Source organism: Chiloscyllium plagiosum, unplaced genomic scaffold (genome assembly GCF_037043375.1).
Source record: "Chiloscyllium plagiosum isolate Xiang-an unplaced genomic scaffold, Cpla_swu_hap1 HiC_scaffold_6, whole genome shotgun sequence".
In the NCBI taxonomy this organism is placed as follows: domain Eukaryota; kingdom Metazoa; phylum Chordata; class Chondrichthyes; order Orectolobiformes; family Hemiscylliidae; genus Chiloscyllium; species Chiloscyllium plagiosum.
This window is the reverse complement of record NW_028270144.1, coordinates 114030274-114048736: the sequence shown is the minus strand read 5'-3', so window position 1 is coordinate 114048736 and position 18463 is coordinate 114030274. Positions and strand designations below refer to the sequence as shown.

Sequence of the window (18463 nt, the reverse complement as noted above, 5' to 3'; positions counted from 1 at the left end):
TTCTCATAAAATTCTGTTAATATATAACCATGGAATTAAAGATATTTTCTAATCAACATGTTCAGACATATCGCTGGAGTAGGTGGGACTTGAACCTGGGTCTCCTGGCTTAGAGCGAGACACACTGTCACTATGTCACAACAGCCCTTAACAATGGGCTATATCCATCACTCTTTGTTAAAATCTATAGGGGATCAGCTTGTTTAATTTAGGAATCAATTAAAATTCTATTCAACTATGTTGCTTACATAGATGTGTCAACATTTGGAAAGGCAATAAGATTGACTTTTAAATGTTTGCAATTAGCTTCTTTAATTAGGTTGGAGTATGAACATGAGAATTCAAAGAAGGAATAAGCCATCGCCCTTCCCAAATTTGCTCCATTGCACTCAAAAATCATGGTCGATCGGATTATAACCTCAACTCCATGTTTCTGTTTCCCCCTGCAAACCTTTCACCTCCTTCGTTATCAAGAATCTATCCAACTCTCTTTTAAAAATATTTAAAGATGCTATTTCTACTGCCTTTTGAGAATGACACTTGGCACCTTAGAGCAATAAAAATAGCCTCATCAGTGTCTTAAATAGCCCCCGTCCCCTTATTTTCAAATGGTGATCTCTAGTTCTAGATTCTTCGACACAAAGAAACATTCTATTGATAGCCACACTATTGGGATACTTCAGGATGTTATACATTTTGATCAAGTCACCTCTTACTCCAACATACTGTAGCAGATACAACAGATGTATACCACTCCTACAAATGTGTTCTTGCTTTAATTTTTCTGTATCTCTACCTAAAATATTGTTGCATCCTGATTTCTTGGACTTGGGTCTATTTCACAAATACCATCAATCACCCCTTCACCTTTTCCTAGTTTCTTGTTCCTAAATGTCTTGCACTCTTCAATATTCAGATCTTAAACTATGTCACCTTGCAGCAATGTCTCTGAAGTTAGCGGCTATCAGATCATAATTATTTAGATCATATTATGCTTTCAGTTAATCTGTTTTGTTCTGAACACACTGCACATTCAGATACAGAGCCTTTAGTTTTTTTCAGTAATTTAGAAACATACAAACAAGGAATAAGAGTCATCCATTCAATCACACAAGCCTGCTTTGCTTGATATGATTATAACCCCAAATCCAAATTCTTGCCTACCCATAATAACTTTTCATCCTTTTGTTTCCGGAGACTATAATACTTAGCAGCAGAAGTAGGCCAATTAGTACATTGAGTCTGTTCTGCCATTCAAGGAGATCGTGTTTGATCTGATAATCCTCAACTCCACTTTCTTGTTTATTCTCCATATCTATTGATACCCTTGATGTGGGTAAATCACCACAAGCTACCTTTTTAATTTGGCTCGGTATTATCAAATCTCACAGTCAAGTACTGAAACAATGATTTAAACTTTATTGTATGTACCAACCAAAATAAGACCCCTCAAGTAAGCAATGTCGACAGTGCGTTGCTGGAAAAATGCAGCTGTTTAGGTAGCATCCAAGGAGCAGGAGAATCGTCATTTCGGGCAGAAGCCCTTCATCCCTCAAGAAAGCAGTTACCTCACAACCCAATTTAGCTATTACCTGAATAGTGAGGGAATCAGGCCACGATTTCACCAACAGTGTCTGACTCTGGAAGTCTCCAGGGTTTGATCCTTGTGCAGTGTTGTTCTTCGGAGTTCTGTTACTGGCTTGTTCTGATGTTGAATTCTTATACAATTTTCTCCCTTTCAAGTTTCTAATGTGACATTCATAATTTGTCCCCAACATTGATTACCTTTCCTGGAGACCTCAAAGCTGTGTCTTACCCCTTTTATCAGAAGTAGCTCTTCTGTTCTTTGTTAAACACAGCTTTTCCTGCAATTAACTTCCTAAATTCTTCTGCAGGGCAATAAGTTGTCCTTTCTAGCAATAAAGATCTAATTTATCAAGCAGGTGTCAAAGCAGTTGTGATCTCCTTTCTCCCTGGAAACATTGTTTATGTTGCTTCTTTCCAGGGATGGTTAGTTCACTCGTTGCTTTCAGTCTTTGGTTAATAGCTTGTCTTTGTCACTTTCATCTTGAGAAACAATTTTTCCAAGAAAAAAATAATTTCTTATTCTTTCAATTCATGAAGTTAAAGTTTAGAAGTTTACATTGTCACACCTAGAGTCATAGAGATGTACAGCATGGAAACAGACCCTTTGGTCCAACCTGTCCATGCCGACTAGATATTCCAACCCAATTTAGTCCCACCTGCCAGCACCCGGCCCATATCCCTCCAAACCCTTCCTATTCATATACTCATCCAAATGCCTCTTAAATGTTGCAATTGTACCAGCCTCCACCACATCCTCTGGCAGCTTGTTCCATACACGTACCACCCTCTGCGTGAAAATGTTGTCCCTTAGGTCTCTTTTATATCTTTCCCCTCTCATCCTAAACCTATGCCCTCTAGTTCTGGACTCCCCGATCCCAGGGAAAAGACTTTGTCTATTTATCCTATCCATGCCCCTCATAATTTTGTAAACCTCTATAAGGTCACCCCTCAGCCTCTGACGCTCCAGGGAAAACAGCCCCAGCCTTTTCAGTCTTTCCCTATAGCTCAAATCCTCCAACCCTGGCAACGTCCTTGTAAATCTTTTTTGAACCCTTTCAAGTTTCACAACATCTTTCTGATAGGAGGGAGACCAGAATTGAATACAATATTCTAACAGTGGTCCAACCAGTGTCCTGTACAGCTGCAACATGACCTCCCAACTCTGTACTCAATACTCTGACCACTAAAGGAAATGCCTCCAAACGCCTCCTTCACTATCCTATCTACCTGTGACTCCACTTTCAAGGAGCTATGAACCTGCAGTCCAAGGTCTCTTGGACCTTACCATTAAGTGTATAAGTCCTGCTAAGATTTGCTTTCCCAAAATGCAGCACCTCGCATTTATCTGAATTAAACTCCATCTGCCACTTCTCGCTCCATTGGCCCATCTGGTCCAGGTCCTGTTGTAATGATTACAAGTCTATCTCAGCCTGAAATATACTTAATGACCCTAATTCTTCTAAACTGAAGTAAGTGCCAACCTACCCAACCTCTCTTCATAAGAAAATCCCTCAATACCTGGAATCAACCTAGTGAGCCTTCTTTGTATTTTCACAAATGATAGTATATCTCCCCTTAGAAAAGGGGTCCAAAACTGTTCACAACATTCTAAATGTGGTGTTAGCACCATGTTTAGATTTAACAAGATCTTCCTATTCTTGTGCTCCACTTGCTTTTAAATAAAGGCCAGCATTCCATTTGCATTTAATTTGACCCATTGAACTTGTATCCTCACTTTTTTGTGATTTATGCACAAGATCTACCAAATCCATCAGTGCTACAAGTTTCCACAGTGTTTCTCCATTTAAATTACATTCAGCTTCTCTGTTGTTCTTGCCAAAGTGTGTAACCTGACGTCTTCCCACATTATATTCCATCTTCTTGTTTCAGTCAAGTTACCTCTTACTTTTCTAAAATCCATCAGGTACACATCTAGCTTGTTCAATTTTTCCTCAAACGTTGACCCACTCAGTCTAGCTATTAGCCTGGTAAGCCTTCTCAGACTTGCTTGCAAAACATTTACGTCCTTGCTTAAGTAAGATGGCCAGTACTGTGCAGAGGACTCCAGGTGTGGTCTCAGCAGTGCCCTTTATAACTTAAGGCTAACCTCCCTACTTATGTATTTAATTTCTCTTGTATTAAAATATTCTATTAGCTTTCTTAATTATTTGCTAGTGACAAAGATGACTGATGAGGGCAGGGCGGTGGAAGTTATCAACATGGACTTTAGCAAGGCCTTTGACAAGGTCCCTCATAACAAGCTGATGCAAAAAGTAAAGTCACATGGGATCTACAGTGAGCTGCTAAGATGGATACAGAACTGGCTTGCTCATAGAAGACAGAGTAGTGGTGAAAAAGTGTTTTACTGACTGCAAATCTGTGACCAGTTGTGTTCCGTAAGGATCAATGCTGGGACTCCTGTGATTTGTGAAATGATTTGGAGGAGAATCTAGATGGTCTGATTAGTAAATTTGCGAACGACACAAAGAATCGGGGGAGCTACAGATAGTGAGGAAGATAGGCTGGAGAATTGAGCAGAAAAATGGTAGATGGAATCTAATCCAGACAAATGTGAGGTGATGCTTTTTGGAAAGTCTAATGCAGGATGAAAGCAGACAATAAATGACAGAACTCTTAGAAACATTAACAAATGTTAATCTTGGTGTCCAATTACTAGCGGCGTACTGCAAGGGTTGGTGTTGGGTCCACTGCTGTTTGTCATTTTTATAAATGACCTGGATGAGGGCTTAGAAGAGTTGGTTAGTAAATTTGCAGATGACAATAAGGTCGGTGGAGTTGTGGATAGTGACGAAGGATGTAGTAGGTTGCAGAGAGACATAGATAGGATGCAGAGCTGGGCTGAGAGGTGGCAAATGGAGTTTAATGTGGACAAATGTGAGGTGATACACTTTGGACGGAGTAATCGGAATACAAAGTACTGGGCTAATGGTAAGATTCTTGGGAGTGCAGATGAGCAAAGAGATCTCGGTGTCTCTGTACACAGATCCCTGAAAGTTGCCACCCAGATTGACAGGGTTGTTAAGAAGTCATACAGTGTTTTGGCCTTTATTAATAGAAGGATTGAGTTCCAGAACCAAGAGGTTATGCTGCAGCTGTACAAAGCTCTGGTACGGCCACACTTGGAATATTGTGTACAGTTCTGGTCACCGCATTATAACAAAAATGTGGAAGCGTTGGAAAGGTTGCAGAGGAGATTTACTAGGATGTTGCCTGGTATGGAAGGAATGTCTTACGGGGAAAGGCTGTTCTCGTTAGAGAGAAGAAGGTTGAGAGGTGACTTAATAGAGACATACAAGTTAATCAGAGGGTTAGATAGGGTGGACAGGGAGAGTCTTTTTCCAAGTATGGGAATGGCAAACATGAGGGGACACAACTTTAAAGTGAGGGGAGATAGCTATAAGACAGATGTCAGAGGTAGTTTCTTTACTCAGAGTAGTAAGGGTATGGAATGCTTTGCCTGTAACGGTAGTCGATTCACCAAGTTTAAGTGCATTTAAGTCGTCATTGGACAGGCATACGGACGTACATGGAATAGTACGTATTAGTAAGATTAGTAAGACAGTGCAGCGCAACATCGAGGGCCGAAGGGCCTGTACTGCGCTTTATGTTCTATGTTCTGTACAGAGACACCTAGGTGTACAGGTCTATAGTAGCCTGAAAGTGGCAACACAAGTGAGTAAGATGGTCAAGAAAGCATATGGCATGCTTGCCTTCATTGGTGGGGGCATAAAGTATAAAAATTGGCAAGTCATATTGCAGCTGTATAGAATTTTAATTAGGCCACACTTGGAATACTACATATAGTTCTGGTCATCACACCAGCTGAAAGATTAGGAAGCTTTAGAAAGGGTGCAAGAAAGGTTTACCAGGATGTTGCCTGGTTTTGAGGAGAACTCAGGTTTACAAACTTATGAGAGGCATGGACAGAATGGATAGTCAGAGCGTTTTTCCCTGGGGAGGAATGTACATTACTAGGGCTCATAAGGTTGAGGTATAAGGGGAAAGTTTTTTACACAAAGTTACCTGAAACATGCTACTGGAGGAGGAAGTGGAAGCACCACAACAGCAATGTTTAAGAGGCATCTTGACAGCAATATGTATAGGCAGGAAATGGAGGGATATGGACCACAGAGGCAGAAGGTATTTAGTTTAGAAAGACGTCATGTGTCAGTGCGGTTTTAGTGGGCTGAAGGGCCTGTTCTTGTGCTGTACTATTCTTTCTTTTTAATCTCCCAAATCTGTAGTCTTGCGCCACTAAGACAATATATTTATTTTTTAATCTTCCTCCGAAAATGGATAATTTCGAAGTTTTCCACACTATATTGAAATTCCACACCTTTCGCCACTCACTTAACCTTTTCTTTATGGTTGCATAACTCCTTAGGTGCTCTTGACAACTTACTTTCCTATCTATCTTTCTGTCATTGGCAAACTTGGCATTCATGTATTCTCTCCTTTCATCTAATTCACTTACATCAATTGTAAACAGTTATGATTCTAGGACCAAAGGTAGTAACCATTTGTTACATTCTTGCCAACCTGAAAAAGATCCATTTGTGCTATTTTTTGTTTTCTGTTAGCCATCCACCCTATGTACATGCCAATATGCTATCCCTTACACCATGAACATTTATTTTCTGCAGTGACCTTTAATACTGTATCTTATCAAATACCTTCCGGAAATCTTGTTTCCCTTTATGCACAGCATGTGCCGTCTCCCCAAAGAACTAGATTGGTCAAACATGATTTTCCTTTCACAAAACAATGTTGACTTTGCCTGAATGCTTCAAACTTGTTAAGTGCCCTGCTATAACTTCTTTAATAAAGTTTCTAAAATTTTCCCAATGATGGATGTTAGTTTAATTGTCCTGAAATTTCCCACTTTCTCCCTTTTTGAATGAAGGACTCACATTTATTATCTTCAAATCTACTGGAACTGTCCCTGAATCAGTGGAGTTTTGGAAAAGTAAATGCAACAATAATTTGCTAGTCACTTCTTTTCAGACCCAACAGTGAATTCTACCAGGATCTGGCCACTTGTCAGCCTGTGGCTCCAACATTTTATTCAATATCATTTCTGAGATTGTGATTTTCCTGAGTTCTTCCTTTGCTTCCAATTCTTGACTTATCGCTGCTTCTAATGTATACCGGAACCCTCTATGGTGAAGTCTGGTACAAATTCCTGTTCCATCTGCATTCCTTGTTTTCTATTAATAATTCTCCAGTCTCATTTTCAATAGTTTCTATGCTCACTTTATTAACATTTTGTATATAAAAAATTACAGTAACTGTTGCGATCTGCTTCTATATTTCTGGCCAGCTTTTTCTGATATGCTTAGCTTTGAAACTTAATACATTTTTTGTTTCTTTCTTGTCCAACCTTCTGACCTGCCACCTGTCTTTGTTTTTGTAGCCTCAAGTCTTACCTGTTGATTTACTCTTGGAACGTACTCTCTGACCTTTCCTGTCACATTTTCCATATTGATATCTTCCTCTATTGCCTTATCTCTACTCTTTGATTTGTCACATCCTCCAAAATTTGATACTTTGTCCCCATTATTTTGCTGAATATACCTCATTTTTCTTTATATTCATTCATGAGATGTGGGCAACACATGCTAAGCCACTGTTTATTGTCCACCGTTAACTGACCAGGGGAAGGTGATGATAAAGTGCCTTCTTGAACCACTAATCTTTGATGTGTAGTGGCTTAGCTAAACTTGAAATATCACATTCTATCCACATCAAGATTACTTTCTGCAACATCACTCAGCTTTACCATTGTCCAAGCCCTAAAGAGGCTGTCATTATGTTATTTACAACCACTTTCTATATCACAATTGCTGGTCTCATCCTTCACCTGCTCTCAATTTTACTTTAAAAGCAAATTACTGCGGATGCTGGAATCTGAAACCAAAAGAGAAAATACTGGAAAATCTCAGCAGGTCTGGAAGGAGAGAAAAGAGCTTACGTTTCAATTCTAACTGACCCTTTGTCAGCTCTCTTCTCTCCTTACAGATGCTGCCAGACTGCTGAGATTTTCCAGCATTTTCTCTTTGGTCTCAATTTTAATTTGCTGGAAGGAATGCTGGCTGGATTCTGTGCTATACTTTGGAAAACAAATATATACTCCTTCCCTGTCCCTGACACATTGAACTTAAAATCCTGTGTAAATTTAAGATTCTTCATATCCTCATCTATCCCATGTCTGCAACTTTTCATAGCTTTTTGTTTCCACGTTTACAGTTGGGCGTGCTGGTTCTGATCCTCTAAGTGTTCTCCCCCTTTAGTTGCAGAAGTTTGAGCAATCTCAGTTCTACTCTCTCTAAAACACCCAATTTAAACCTTTTCTCATGTTATATATCGCTCTAACTGCATTCTTTTATGAAAGCCACCTTTTCAACTAAGCTTCTGGTCACTTCTGCATATTTTTCCCATTCAACTTTGTTCTCATTTTCCTCCATAGCCACTATATCTCTGAAATGACACTTTGAACTGCAATATAAATATTTTATTGTTTAGGAGTGGTCTGAAGAAGAAAGTGAAGAAGAGCTCCAGGAGTCTCTCAGCAGAGAAGATTCTGGAATTCAAGTTGACAAAACATCACCAGAAGAACAAGCACAACTCAAGAAAGTTGCATCACATGTCTCTTCAAAGGGTATGTTTTGTTTCAGACCATGTGCTAATCCTGCTGGGCTGAGTGCGTGTAGAAAGTTACTTTGAACAGTGGCTTACTAAGTCACTGCGCAGCGAGACGAGCCTAGGTTTGATCCCTAGTCTGTGTTGCGCTGGTTAAATTTGAGCAGTGAATCTAAAACTAGGAGTTAGAAAAAATAAGCAATGATTCTCACTGTTGATTTTTTAATCCTGAAATTCTGATTTTATGGGTAATAGGGGACCACTGAAGATGACTTTCAGTTTGTGTGAAAAATGACTACTTATGAAATGTTAGAGAGTCCCAGAGATTTGTGATCGATTTATTTAACAGAGAAGTGGAGAATATTGGGTGGGACATAAACTGTCATCTGTAAAGTAGATGTAGTTCAACTGGACTCTTCCAAGTATTTGTATTTAGAGATGTGTTTGTCTGCTATATATTAATATGCAATATACTCCTGAACATAGATATGAATTGAACATTAAAACCTTTGTGACAGGATGAGCATTTAGGTTTTCATTAATGGTTAGAACAGTCTCCAAAATTTTTTTTTCTGTCATGACCTTAATTTGAAGTTTGAGAATTGTCACAGTTGATGAAGGTGGTGGAGGAGAAGATCTGGAAGAGCAATTTGGAGTGTGGGAGTGGTCAGCCATTTCTTTCTCAGAGGTTGTGACCTCACTTTAGGTCCCAAACACCACTTTGAGAAGCCCAGGCTTAGAAACTATTTAACTAAGCTGGCGGCATTTCTGTCTGATCTTTCCTATTTTCTTCGGTTCTACAAGATCTTGATTTACCTTTCAAAGAGTCAAGTACTTCAGGAGCCATGTCCCTGGAGGAAACTTCTTGCGTCAGTTTTACATAATTAGTGTGGAAAAGAAAGGTAGAGAGAATTTTGAGCTGCGTATATGGCTACAAATATATATGAGCACTCGATGTTTGTACACGCTTGGAAATTTCAGACTCAATAAGTTGGTGGTGTTTGTGCATCCAGCTAATTGCTTCCATTCTGAAACAGCCAAAACTCTAGTTGTGTGTTATTTCCTTGTCGTATGCAGAAAATAGATATAAAAATGTGACAAGATTGAAAAACACTAGAATTTATTTTGTTATTACAATCCCCATAAACTGATGACTTTCAAAGGCAACTACTGACTGGTGGAAAGAATAGCATCGCAAGATTTTAAGATTTAAGATTTTCACTGTAACAAACAAACTAAAATTAGCAGTAACTGAACATTACAGAACAGACAACTCAAAGAAAAGGAAAGACTGTTTGTGCCATCTACCCACTAGATACCTAGACTTCAGTATTCAGTTCCATACACCAATGGCTTTTCAACAGCCTGCCTTCTTCCTTTGCCCTGCCACATCAGGTGCAAAGATCCAATGTACCTTTGAAAGTTTTCTGCTCAGTCTTCTAGCACCCTTTGGTGACTGTTTGTTACTTCAACAGCCTTAAGGCTCATCTCTTCAAACTGGGAACCATTTCTTACCAGCATTGTACTTGTAGCTAGCATATATCAGTCCATCCTTTTATTTCACAGCAACACCTTCTCTGTCCCTTTCCATATCTCTAATGCAATATGTTCCTTTCTAACTGTTCAACTAGCTATCTTTTGTTTTAATATGTAAATCTGCAGTTTAATTTTCCATAGATTTTGGCTTGCAACTCCTTGCCCATCACAATCTAAGCACATGGTTCTGTCTCCAGTCAGGATTGCGTGAATCGCCTTTCTGCTATTCAGGATATTTTGTCTCATTTTCAATTCTAGGAAATACTGTAAAACAGAACTGTTTTGTGAAGTCTTCCATTTGCAGACTGTTCTAAACAATTATTTTTCGCTCAACTATTGAAATCCGAAGTAGTGGCTAAACAATATTCATGATATTATTTGTCTTGATCTAGTTGGTGAACCAGAAGCAAACTTGTGGCTGGAGCAACATGTGGTCACCCAGTACTGGACAACCAAATCGTCTAAATTTAGTCACAGCTTTCACCTGCATTCCAACTTAGCTGCTGTCTGGTAAGAAAACAGTTAACAATGTTATTTAATAATTATATTGGGCAGCAATTTTCTGTATCATAAAAGAATGTTGATTTGTAGCTGCTCATGATATATGAAGATGAGACCCTCTAATTTTGATTTGATTTATGTATTGTGTTTTGTATTTTGTTACAAAATACAGTAAGAAGTGTTCCATAGTGTCACCACTCTCTGGCACCATCTTAAAACAATGAAAAATAAGCTAAAACATAGAATATTAGAAAAATTAAGAAGTAAAGAAAAAGTGTTCAACTTTACAGTCCTTCTTGTAAAGTGCTCTGCCATGGGCCATGGACCTTGTGACCAGGCATGAGTTTCAGACAATTTCATCACTATTTACAGAGGAACCTCAATTGTCCGAAAGCCACAGTCGGTTAATCAAATGCCAGATAACATAGCCATGCATCGGGACCTTGCAATATTGTTCGGATAATCCGAAATTTGGATAATCGAATACCAAATGTTCAAGGTTCCTCTGTAGGAGTCTACAGTCACAAAATACTTATTTTTTTTCCAGTTGAGATTTTAATCTTTCAAGCATAAGCTGTAATTATACATGGTATTGATAAGAATGCATCTCGAGTACAAATTCCGTCTCCTTACTTAAGAAGGAATATACTTTAATTAGAAGCAGTTCAGTAAAGGCTCACTAAGCTGATTCATTGGATAGAGATTGTCCAGTGAAGAAAGGTTGAGACTATAATCTTAGAAGTTTAAAAGAATAAAGGATGATTTTATTGAAACATTTAAGATTCTGAAGGGGCTTGACCAGGCAGATGTTTAAAAGATGTTTCCTATTGTGAAGGTATTTAAAACAAGGTAATCACTGTTCTAAAAAATAACGGGTCTCCTATTTAAGTTGAAGAAGAGGAAGAATATTTTTCTTTGAGAGTTATTACTCTTTGGAATTCTCTTCCACAGAGCAGTGGAGACTGGGTCATTGAATATGTTCAAGGCTTAGATTTTTGATCAATAACGGAGTTGAGGGTTATGTAAAACAGATAGGAAAGTAAAGATAGGGCCACAATCAGATAAACCATGACCTTATTTGACACTAGGGAAGACTGAATGGCCACCTCCCACTACAAATTTTTATGTACAGGCTCATTGCACATTGCGTTGTCTCCTTAATTTTCTGTGAGACTTGCTATCCAGGCTCATGCAAAGAATGGCCAGTTTGACTGACTAATCATTAATCTACTGATGTCCTAGCTGAGGTCTACAACACAGCAAATGAGTTACTCTCTTTAACTAAGGAAATAACAACATTTATTTAATCGAGTTATTTGTTATATAGCTTCTTGCTTTTGTTTGAAAATATGATTACTTTTCTTATCTGATTGTAGTATAACTTTATTGTCTAGGGAACAGCATTTATACAATACTGATCCACTATATTACTCAGATGAACAAATGTTTGTGACAGAAACCCAAGTGGTCCGAGAAATGTTGTGGTAAGTACCAGTCATTTAATACTTCTGGAGGATTTCACAAATATTTTGAACTTTGTGCCTTTTTGCAAAGGGTTATTCATCTTGAATGCAAGGCCTTATCTATATACAAATAATTTGGTTCACCTTGTAGAAATCTCCTCAGTAAACAGTCCCAATTTGAATATTTTTATTATTTGGCAGTTTCTTCGGTTATTAGTAAGCACATGACCAACCTGACTGATCTATTCCATCTTTGTTTGGAAGGATCAAAGTGAGTAAACAACAGATTAGTAGAGAATTTGGTCAGATTTTGTCTATATTTTAATGGTAGCCAAATGCCTTCTGCAAACACAACTCTTATTGCTGTTAAACAGGTAGCCACAATGTCTTGGTTACTATCTCTACCCACTGTGCCCTTCTGTGTTTCAGATCCATGGCTCACCCTGGTGAAGTTAGCAGGAAATATTGAAATATTGGTTAGCAAGGCATTGGAAGTTTGGGCTTCATTAGTAGAAAGATTGAGTACAAAGACAGGAGGTTTTGCTGAATGTATATGAAGCTCTGGTTTAGCTCCAACTAGACTATTGTTTACTACACTTCAGTGTCCTTAGAGTAAACAGGAGATGTATCAGAAAGACTCGAGTTATGGGGGATATACTTATAAGATCAATGTGAAATGTCTAGGGTTCTCCTTGAGCAAAGAAGGTTGAGCAGAGTTTTGATATTAGGTATACATGATTATCTTTGGCTTAGATAATATAGACAAGGATTTTTAAAAAAAGAAACTTTGCCATGATTATACAGGGACTAGAGGAATCTGATTGAACATTTTGGGCAAGATGAACAGCAGAAATATGCGAAGGAACTTTTTTTTATGCAACTAGTGTTAAACAACTGCCCATGCTGTGGTGAATACAGAAACAATCAATGATTTCAAAAAGATATTGGTTGTGCCCTTGAAGGCAAAAAAACTTGTAGGATGAGAGACATAAAGTGTAAGAGTGGGATTGATTGGATTGCTTCCATGGATGTTGGCATGGACACCTTTAGTTTTCCTAACTGACTTTATAACTCTAAAGCCATTTTGACACTGACAACATGCTGCTTTAGGTAGAGCGAGAATGAAAGGGATAAAATTCATACACCATTCAAACACAGTTTTATGTTATCGCCATCTATCTGGTTCAACAGGGGTTAGGAGATACCTGAAGAATGTGGATATTTGAGATGGAATAAGATGTTCGTGTAACAATGCAGTACAATCAATTGTGATTGTGTAATATAATGAAGTTACGTGTGTAGAATCATGTAGTTGCACTAGTCCTGGACTACTAGAAATAATGTAATCTTCTGTCTCAGAACTACAAGTACATCACTGAGTTAAAGCTGACCCCTATGGCAAATGAGACTGAAGTCATAGAGTCATAGAGATGTACAGCATGGAAACAGACTCTACGATCTAACTTGTCCATGCTGACCAGATATCCCAATCCAATCTAGTCCCACCTGCCAGCACCCAGCCCATATCCCTCCAAACCCTTCCTATTCATATACCCATCCAGATGTCTTTTAAATGTTGCCATTGTACTAGCCTCCACCACTTCCTCTGGCAGCTTATTCCATACACATACCACCCTCTGCGTGAAAAGGTTGCCCCTTAGATCTCATTTATATCTTTCCTCTCTCATCCTAAACATATGCCGTCTAGTTCTGGACAACCCCGCCCCAGGGAAGAGACTTGGTCTATTTATTGTATCCATGCCCCTCATGATTTTATAAACCTCTATAAGGATCACCCCTCAGCCTCCGACACTGCAGGGAAAACAGCCTCAGCCTATTCAACCTCTCCCTATAACTCAAAGCCTCCCCGCTACACTTAGAATGAATGGATAATGCAGAAAAGAAAATAGCAAAAACTAAATACACAGGTATATGAATGCAAAGCTCAAGCAATAAAACCCAGGAATGTACAGGCAGGAATTATGAAAGGGTCGGGGAAAGGAAAAGTAAATAAAATAGCTTGGTTTCTGAGTGCACTACAGTGAGAGCCAAGTCCATGGCACCGGAAGTGGCTCACTTCCACATGGATCAGTGCAACAAGGATGCTCCAGTAATCATGGGTGATTTTAATCTACATTTGGACTGAGCAAAATACGTTAATAATGACACTGTGGCGGATGAATTCTTGAAGGTGAAGAAGTAATTATGGAACAGGCTATCCTAGGCTTGGTTTTATGCAATGCATAGGGATTAATCATGCCCCCTTTCGATTTTGTTTTTAATCCCCTTGTCCAATCCCTCCTCACTTAGTTCCACGACTCTTCTGACGCTTTATGTTGGTTTCAAAATTTCCAGTTGGTGGACCCCAGCAGCCTCTTCTTCATCATGAATATGTAGTCCCTCTACCTGTCCATCCCCATCAGGATAGTCTTGTGGCTCTCTGTTTCCTCCTGGAAAAGAGGCCTGAATCATCCCCATCTTCCATCGCCACTCTCCTTTGCTCCTCTTACTTTGAACAATTTCTCTTTTAACTCCTCTTGCTTTCTTCAGATCAAAGGTGTGGCCATGCGTACGCATGTGGGGTTCTGGTATGCCTGTCTGTTTTGTGGGATATGTAGGACATTCCTTGTTCCAATCCTAGTCAGGGCCCTCACTCACATCTCTTTCTCTGGTACATCAATTATGATAACATTCCAATTACCCATTCTCACTTGGAATTAGAAAAAATGTAATCGTTTCACTTCCAGTTTCCATCCTGCTCTCCTCTTCACTTGGCTTGTCTCTGACTTTTCCCTTCCCTTCCTCGATATCTCTGTTTCCATGCTGCTAGATCTGAATTTTGCTAGCAATTTCTGCTGTTTCAGATATCCAGATCACAAAGCATTTGTAAAGATTGTTTTAATTAACAATGACCAGAATATGATAGAATTTTTCGCTGGGATAAAAAAGGAAGCATCCAATCTGAAAGCAGGGCCCTAACTCTAAACCATGGAAATCTGAAAATTGAAGATGGTACTGCATCACAAATATTAGGTAAGGTTCATTAGTGGAAAGAACTTGAACAATCTTTTGGCTTTTTTATTTAACTAACCTCAGGATAACTCAAAACATTTTCCATTCAAAAAGTATTTTGGAATTAGTCATTGCTGTAGTGTAGGGAAGTACAGCAAAGTTGCACAAATAGCAACGGTTGACCTAATGCAAAGAAAGCTGAGCTAGTTCTTGTTTTGTTTTGTGTAATGCTCAGATAATGAAGCAATCAATTTCCATGTGCAGTGAGACCTGGTAGCAAGTCACGTTCACAGAACAAAGTGCCAGGCCCAGGGTAGGGGTGTCCAAAAATAGATATAGGTTTATAGTGGGAGGGGAAAGATTTAAAAGGGAGCTGAGGAGCAGCTTTTTCCATAGTGTGGTGCAAACATGGAACAAGCTGCCAGAGGAAGTAGTAAAGGTTAGTACAATTGCGACATTTAAAAGACATTTGCAAAGGTGTTTGGATAGGAAAGTTTAGAGGGATGAGTGCCAAACATAGTCAAATGGGACTAGATTTATTTAGGAAACCTAGTTGGCATGGATGAGTTGGGCTGACGGGTCTGTTTCCATGCTGCATGACTCTCTGACTCCATGCGTTAGTGTTCTGCGATAGACGAAGGGTGACTTTATTGAAAAGCATGATATTGGAGAGACAATGATTAATATTAAAGGAGCAACACATGCGTCATAACAGTTACGCATTCCTTCTGAGCAAAAGAATACCACAGGAAAAGTGGCTTAATCATGGCTGACAAAAGAAATTAAAGATAGTATTTGATCCAAAGAGGAGTCGTGTAAATTGCTAGAAAAAGTAGCAAGCTTGAGGTCTGGGAGCAGTTTAGAATTTAGCAAAGAAAGGCTAAGAGGTTCTTGAGGGGAAAAAAAAGAGTAAACTTTCAAAAACAAAAACAGGTTTTAAAAGCTTCAATAAGTTTGTAAAAATGAAAAGATTAATAAAGAAAAATGTAGGCCTCTTACATTCTGAAACGAGGAAACTGAAAATGGGGAACAATGGGAGGAAGAAATTCACAAACACAAACAACATCCTTACCAGTATAAAGCTCACCAAAGAGGAAGAGAACAACAACAGATTCTCCTTCCTACATGTCATGGTAAAATGCAAAACCAATGGAGAGCTACAGATCAGCGTTTTACAGGAAAGCTACACACACTGACCAGATACTCAACTACAGGAGCAATCATCCCAACACCCAGAAATGGAGTTGCATCAGGACATTATTTAAATGAGCCACAACACACTGCAGCACCCAGGAGCTAAGAGAAGCCAAAGAAAAACACCTGTGCAACCTATTCAGGGACAACAGGTACCCTATAAGCACAGTCTGCTGGTTCCTACGCAACAGACCTGAACAAGAAGACACAACATGCCCTGAGGCTCTAGCCACCCTGCCATACATTAAAGATATCTCCGAGATGACGACCAGACTAATCCGGCCTCTAGGCAGCATGGTAGCCCATAAACCTACCACCACATTGAAACAGCTCTTGATGAACTTAAAGGATCCTGTGCCAACAACCAGCAGAACGAACATCAAATGCAAAATACCCTGCTAGGACTGTATCAAACGTTACATTGGACAGATAGGCAGGAAACTAGCCACCAGGATACATGAGCACCAACTAGCCACCAAAAGACATGACCAACTATCACTAGTATCCCATATACACCAACGAAGAGGGACTCCGGTTCGACTGGGACAACACATTCATCCTGGGGCAGGATAAACAAAGACACACACGGGAATTACTAGAGGCCTGGCATTCAAACTCCATTAACAAACATATCAATTTGGACCCCATTTACCAACCTCTCAGAAAAAGAACTGGAAGTGATATCACCCAGCACAACATATCAAGACAGATAAATAGCAAGCGGGACAGAACACCAGCACTTCATCGGAGGCTGACTGATGAAGTTACCTCGCATGGTGACAGAACATCCGAGAACAAATCTACCAGCAAGCAAACTTACAACCTGAGAACAAGAAAATCGCAGAGCAATGAAACAACTATTTTAGTTCTCTCTGCGCAGAAGAAGATACAAATAACTTCTCAGAAATGACAGGGAAGCAAGGGTTACTGGGAAGGAGGTTAATATTAGTAAAAGAAAAAGTGCTAGAGAAGGTAATGGGGCTGAAGCTAATAAATCCCTAGGCCCTGATAATCCAGATCCCAGTGTACCAAAGATGATGTAGATTCTGAAACACTTGTAGTATATTGTAGCTTTGCAAATGTAATCCCACTATTTAAAAAGTGAAGGCAAAAATGAGAACTGTATATTGGTTGGTCTAATATTAGTAGAGTAAATGCTGGAATCTATAAAGGATATAATGTTATGCACCAGACCAGACCCCCTCAACACATTTCAAGAAATTTGCCCGGACCCTAACTTGGCTAGTTGTTTTAAGCAGGTGTATAGTTGATATTCCAGAAGTGATGCAGCAGGTCCAACCATTTATTTTTAAACACAACCATTTATTTGCTAAATTACCGAATGAAACATAAACAAAAGAGAACAGAATATAGAATAACCAAACCTATCCGACAAGCCCCATAAACCACCCTTGACTAAAAAAAATGGTTAAATCAATTACAGGGTCTTGAGAGAGAGAGATCCAATGTAGCTGTTCCTTGGACCAGTAGCCTCAAAACTGACTTACTGACTGCTAAAACCAAACCAAACCAAACGAGAGCAACTCAGCCAGGATATTTTATATATATATATATTTGCTTTTGATAACGCCCCATTTAAGCGATTACTGTGCAAAAATCAAAGCACATGAGTTTGACATGGATTGAGAATTAGTGAGGAATAAAAGGGGTGTCTTCAGAATAGAAGGAGGTGACAAGTGAGGTATCACAGTGATCAGTATTTCAGCCCTAGCTATTCAGCGTATATGTCAATGATTTGGATGAGGGAATCAAACCTAATATTTCCAGTTTTATTGTGATGCAAAATTTTGAAAGGACTTTGAGTGGTGACGAAACTGTATAAGCCTTCAAGACTGTTGAGTGAGTGGGCAAATGCTAAGCAGTTGAATTACAGCTTTGATAAATATGAATTTGTCCCTTTCAGTAGGAAAACAGAATGGTGGAGTATTATTTGAATGGGGATACATTGGGAAAGGTGATGGTCAAAGGACCATGAAGTCCTTGTATGCCAACCACTGAAAGCAATCATGCAGTTGCAGCAAACAGTTGGAAAGGCAAGTGGTATGTTGGGTCTCATTGCAAGAAGGTTTGAGTACAGGAACCAGGGATTCCTACTGCAAATATACAGTGCCTTGGTGTGATTACATCTGGAGTATTATTTGCAATTTTTGCCTCCTTAGCTAAGAAAATATCAATTTGGCTTGGAGGAAGTAGTGAATATTCACCAGTCTGATTCCTGAGATGGCAGGTTTTTTGTATTAGCTGAAATTGTCATTTGGACCTGTTTAGAAAGGTGAGAAGTGATCTCATTAGTACATAATTATGACAGAATTCTGTCTTGACAAACTGGAAGCAGTTTTGATATCCTTCCTGGGATTGGGGGTGGGATAAGCAGTCAGCAGTTTAGATTTAAGATGACAAAGTATCTTTTCACTCAGTGTGGTCAGTCAATCTGTGGAATTCTATACTACAGAAGGCTGTGGAACAGAAGTTACTGAATATGTTTAAGA

General features: G+C 39.1%; 1 protein-coding gene across 2 annotated transcripts in view; it reads left to right on the top strand.

The window, feature by feature from the left end:
• Positions 1–18463, top strand: part of tubgcp5 (tubulin gamma complex component 5) — a 77799-nt gene that overhangs the window by 19610 nt on the left and 39726 nt on the right. For both annotated transcript variants that reach the window (XM_043692307.2, XM_043692306.2), the window contains exons 6-8: positions 8131–8266; positions 10176–10293; positions 11679–11768. In XM_043692307.2, coding sequence (XP_043548242.2) covers positions 8131–8266; positions 10176–10293; positions 11679–11768 — 344 coding nt within the window. The remainder of the gene's footprint in view (positions 1–8130; positions 8267–10175; positions 10294–11678; positions 11769–18463) is intronic.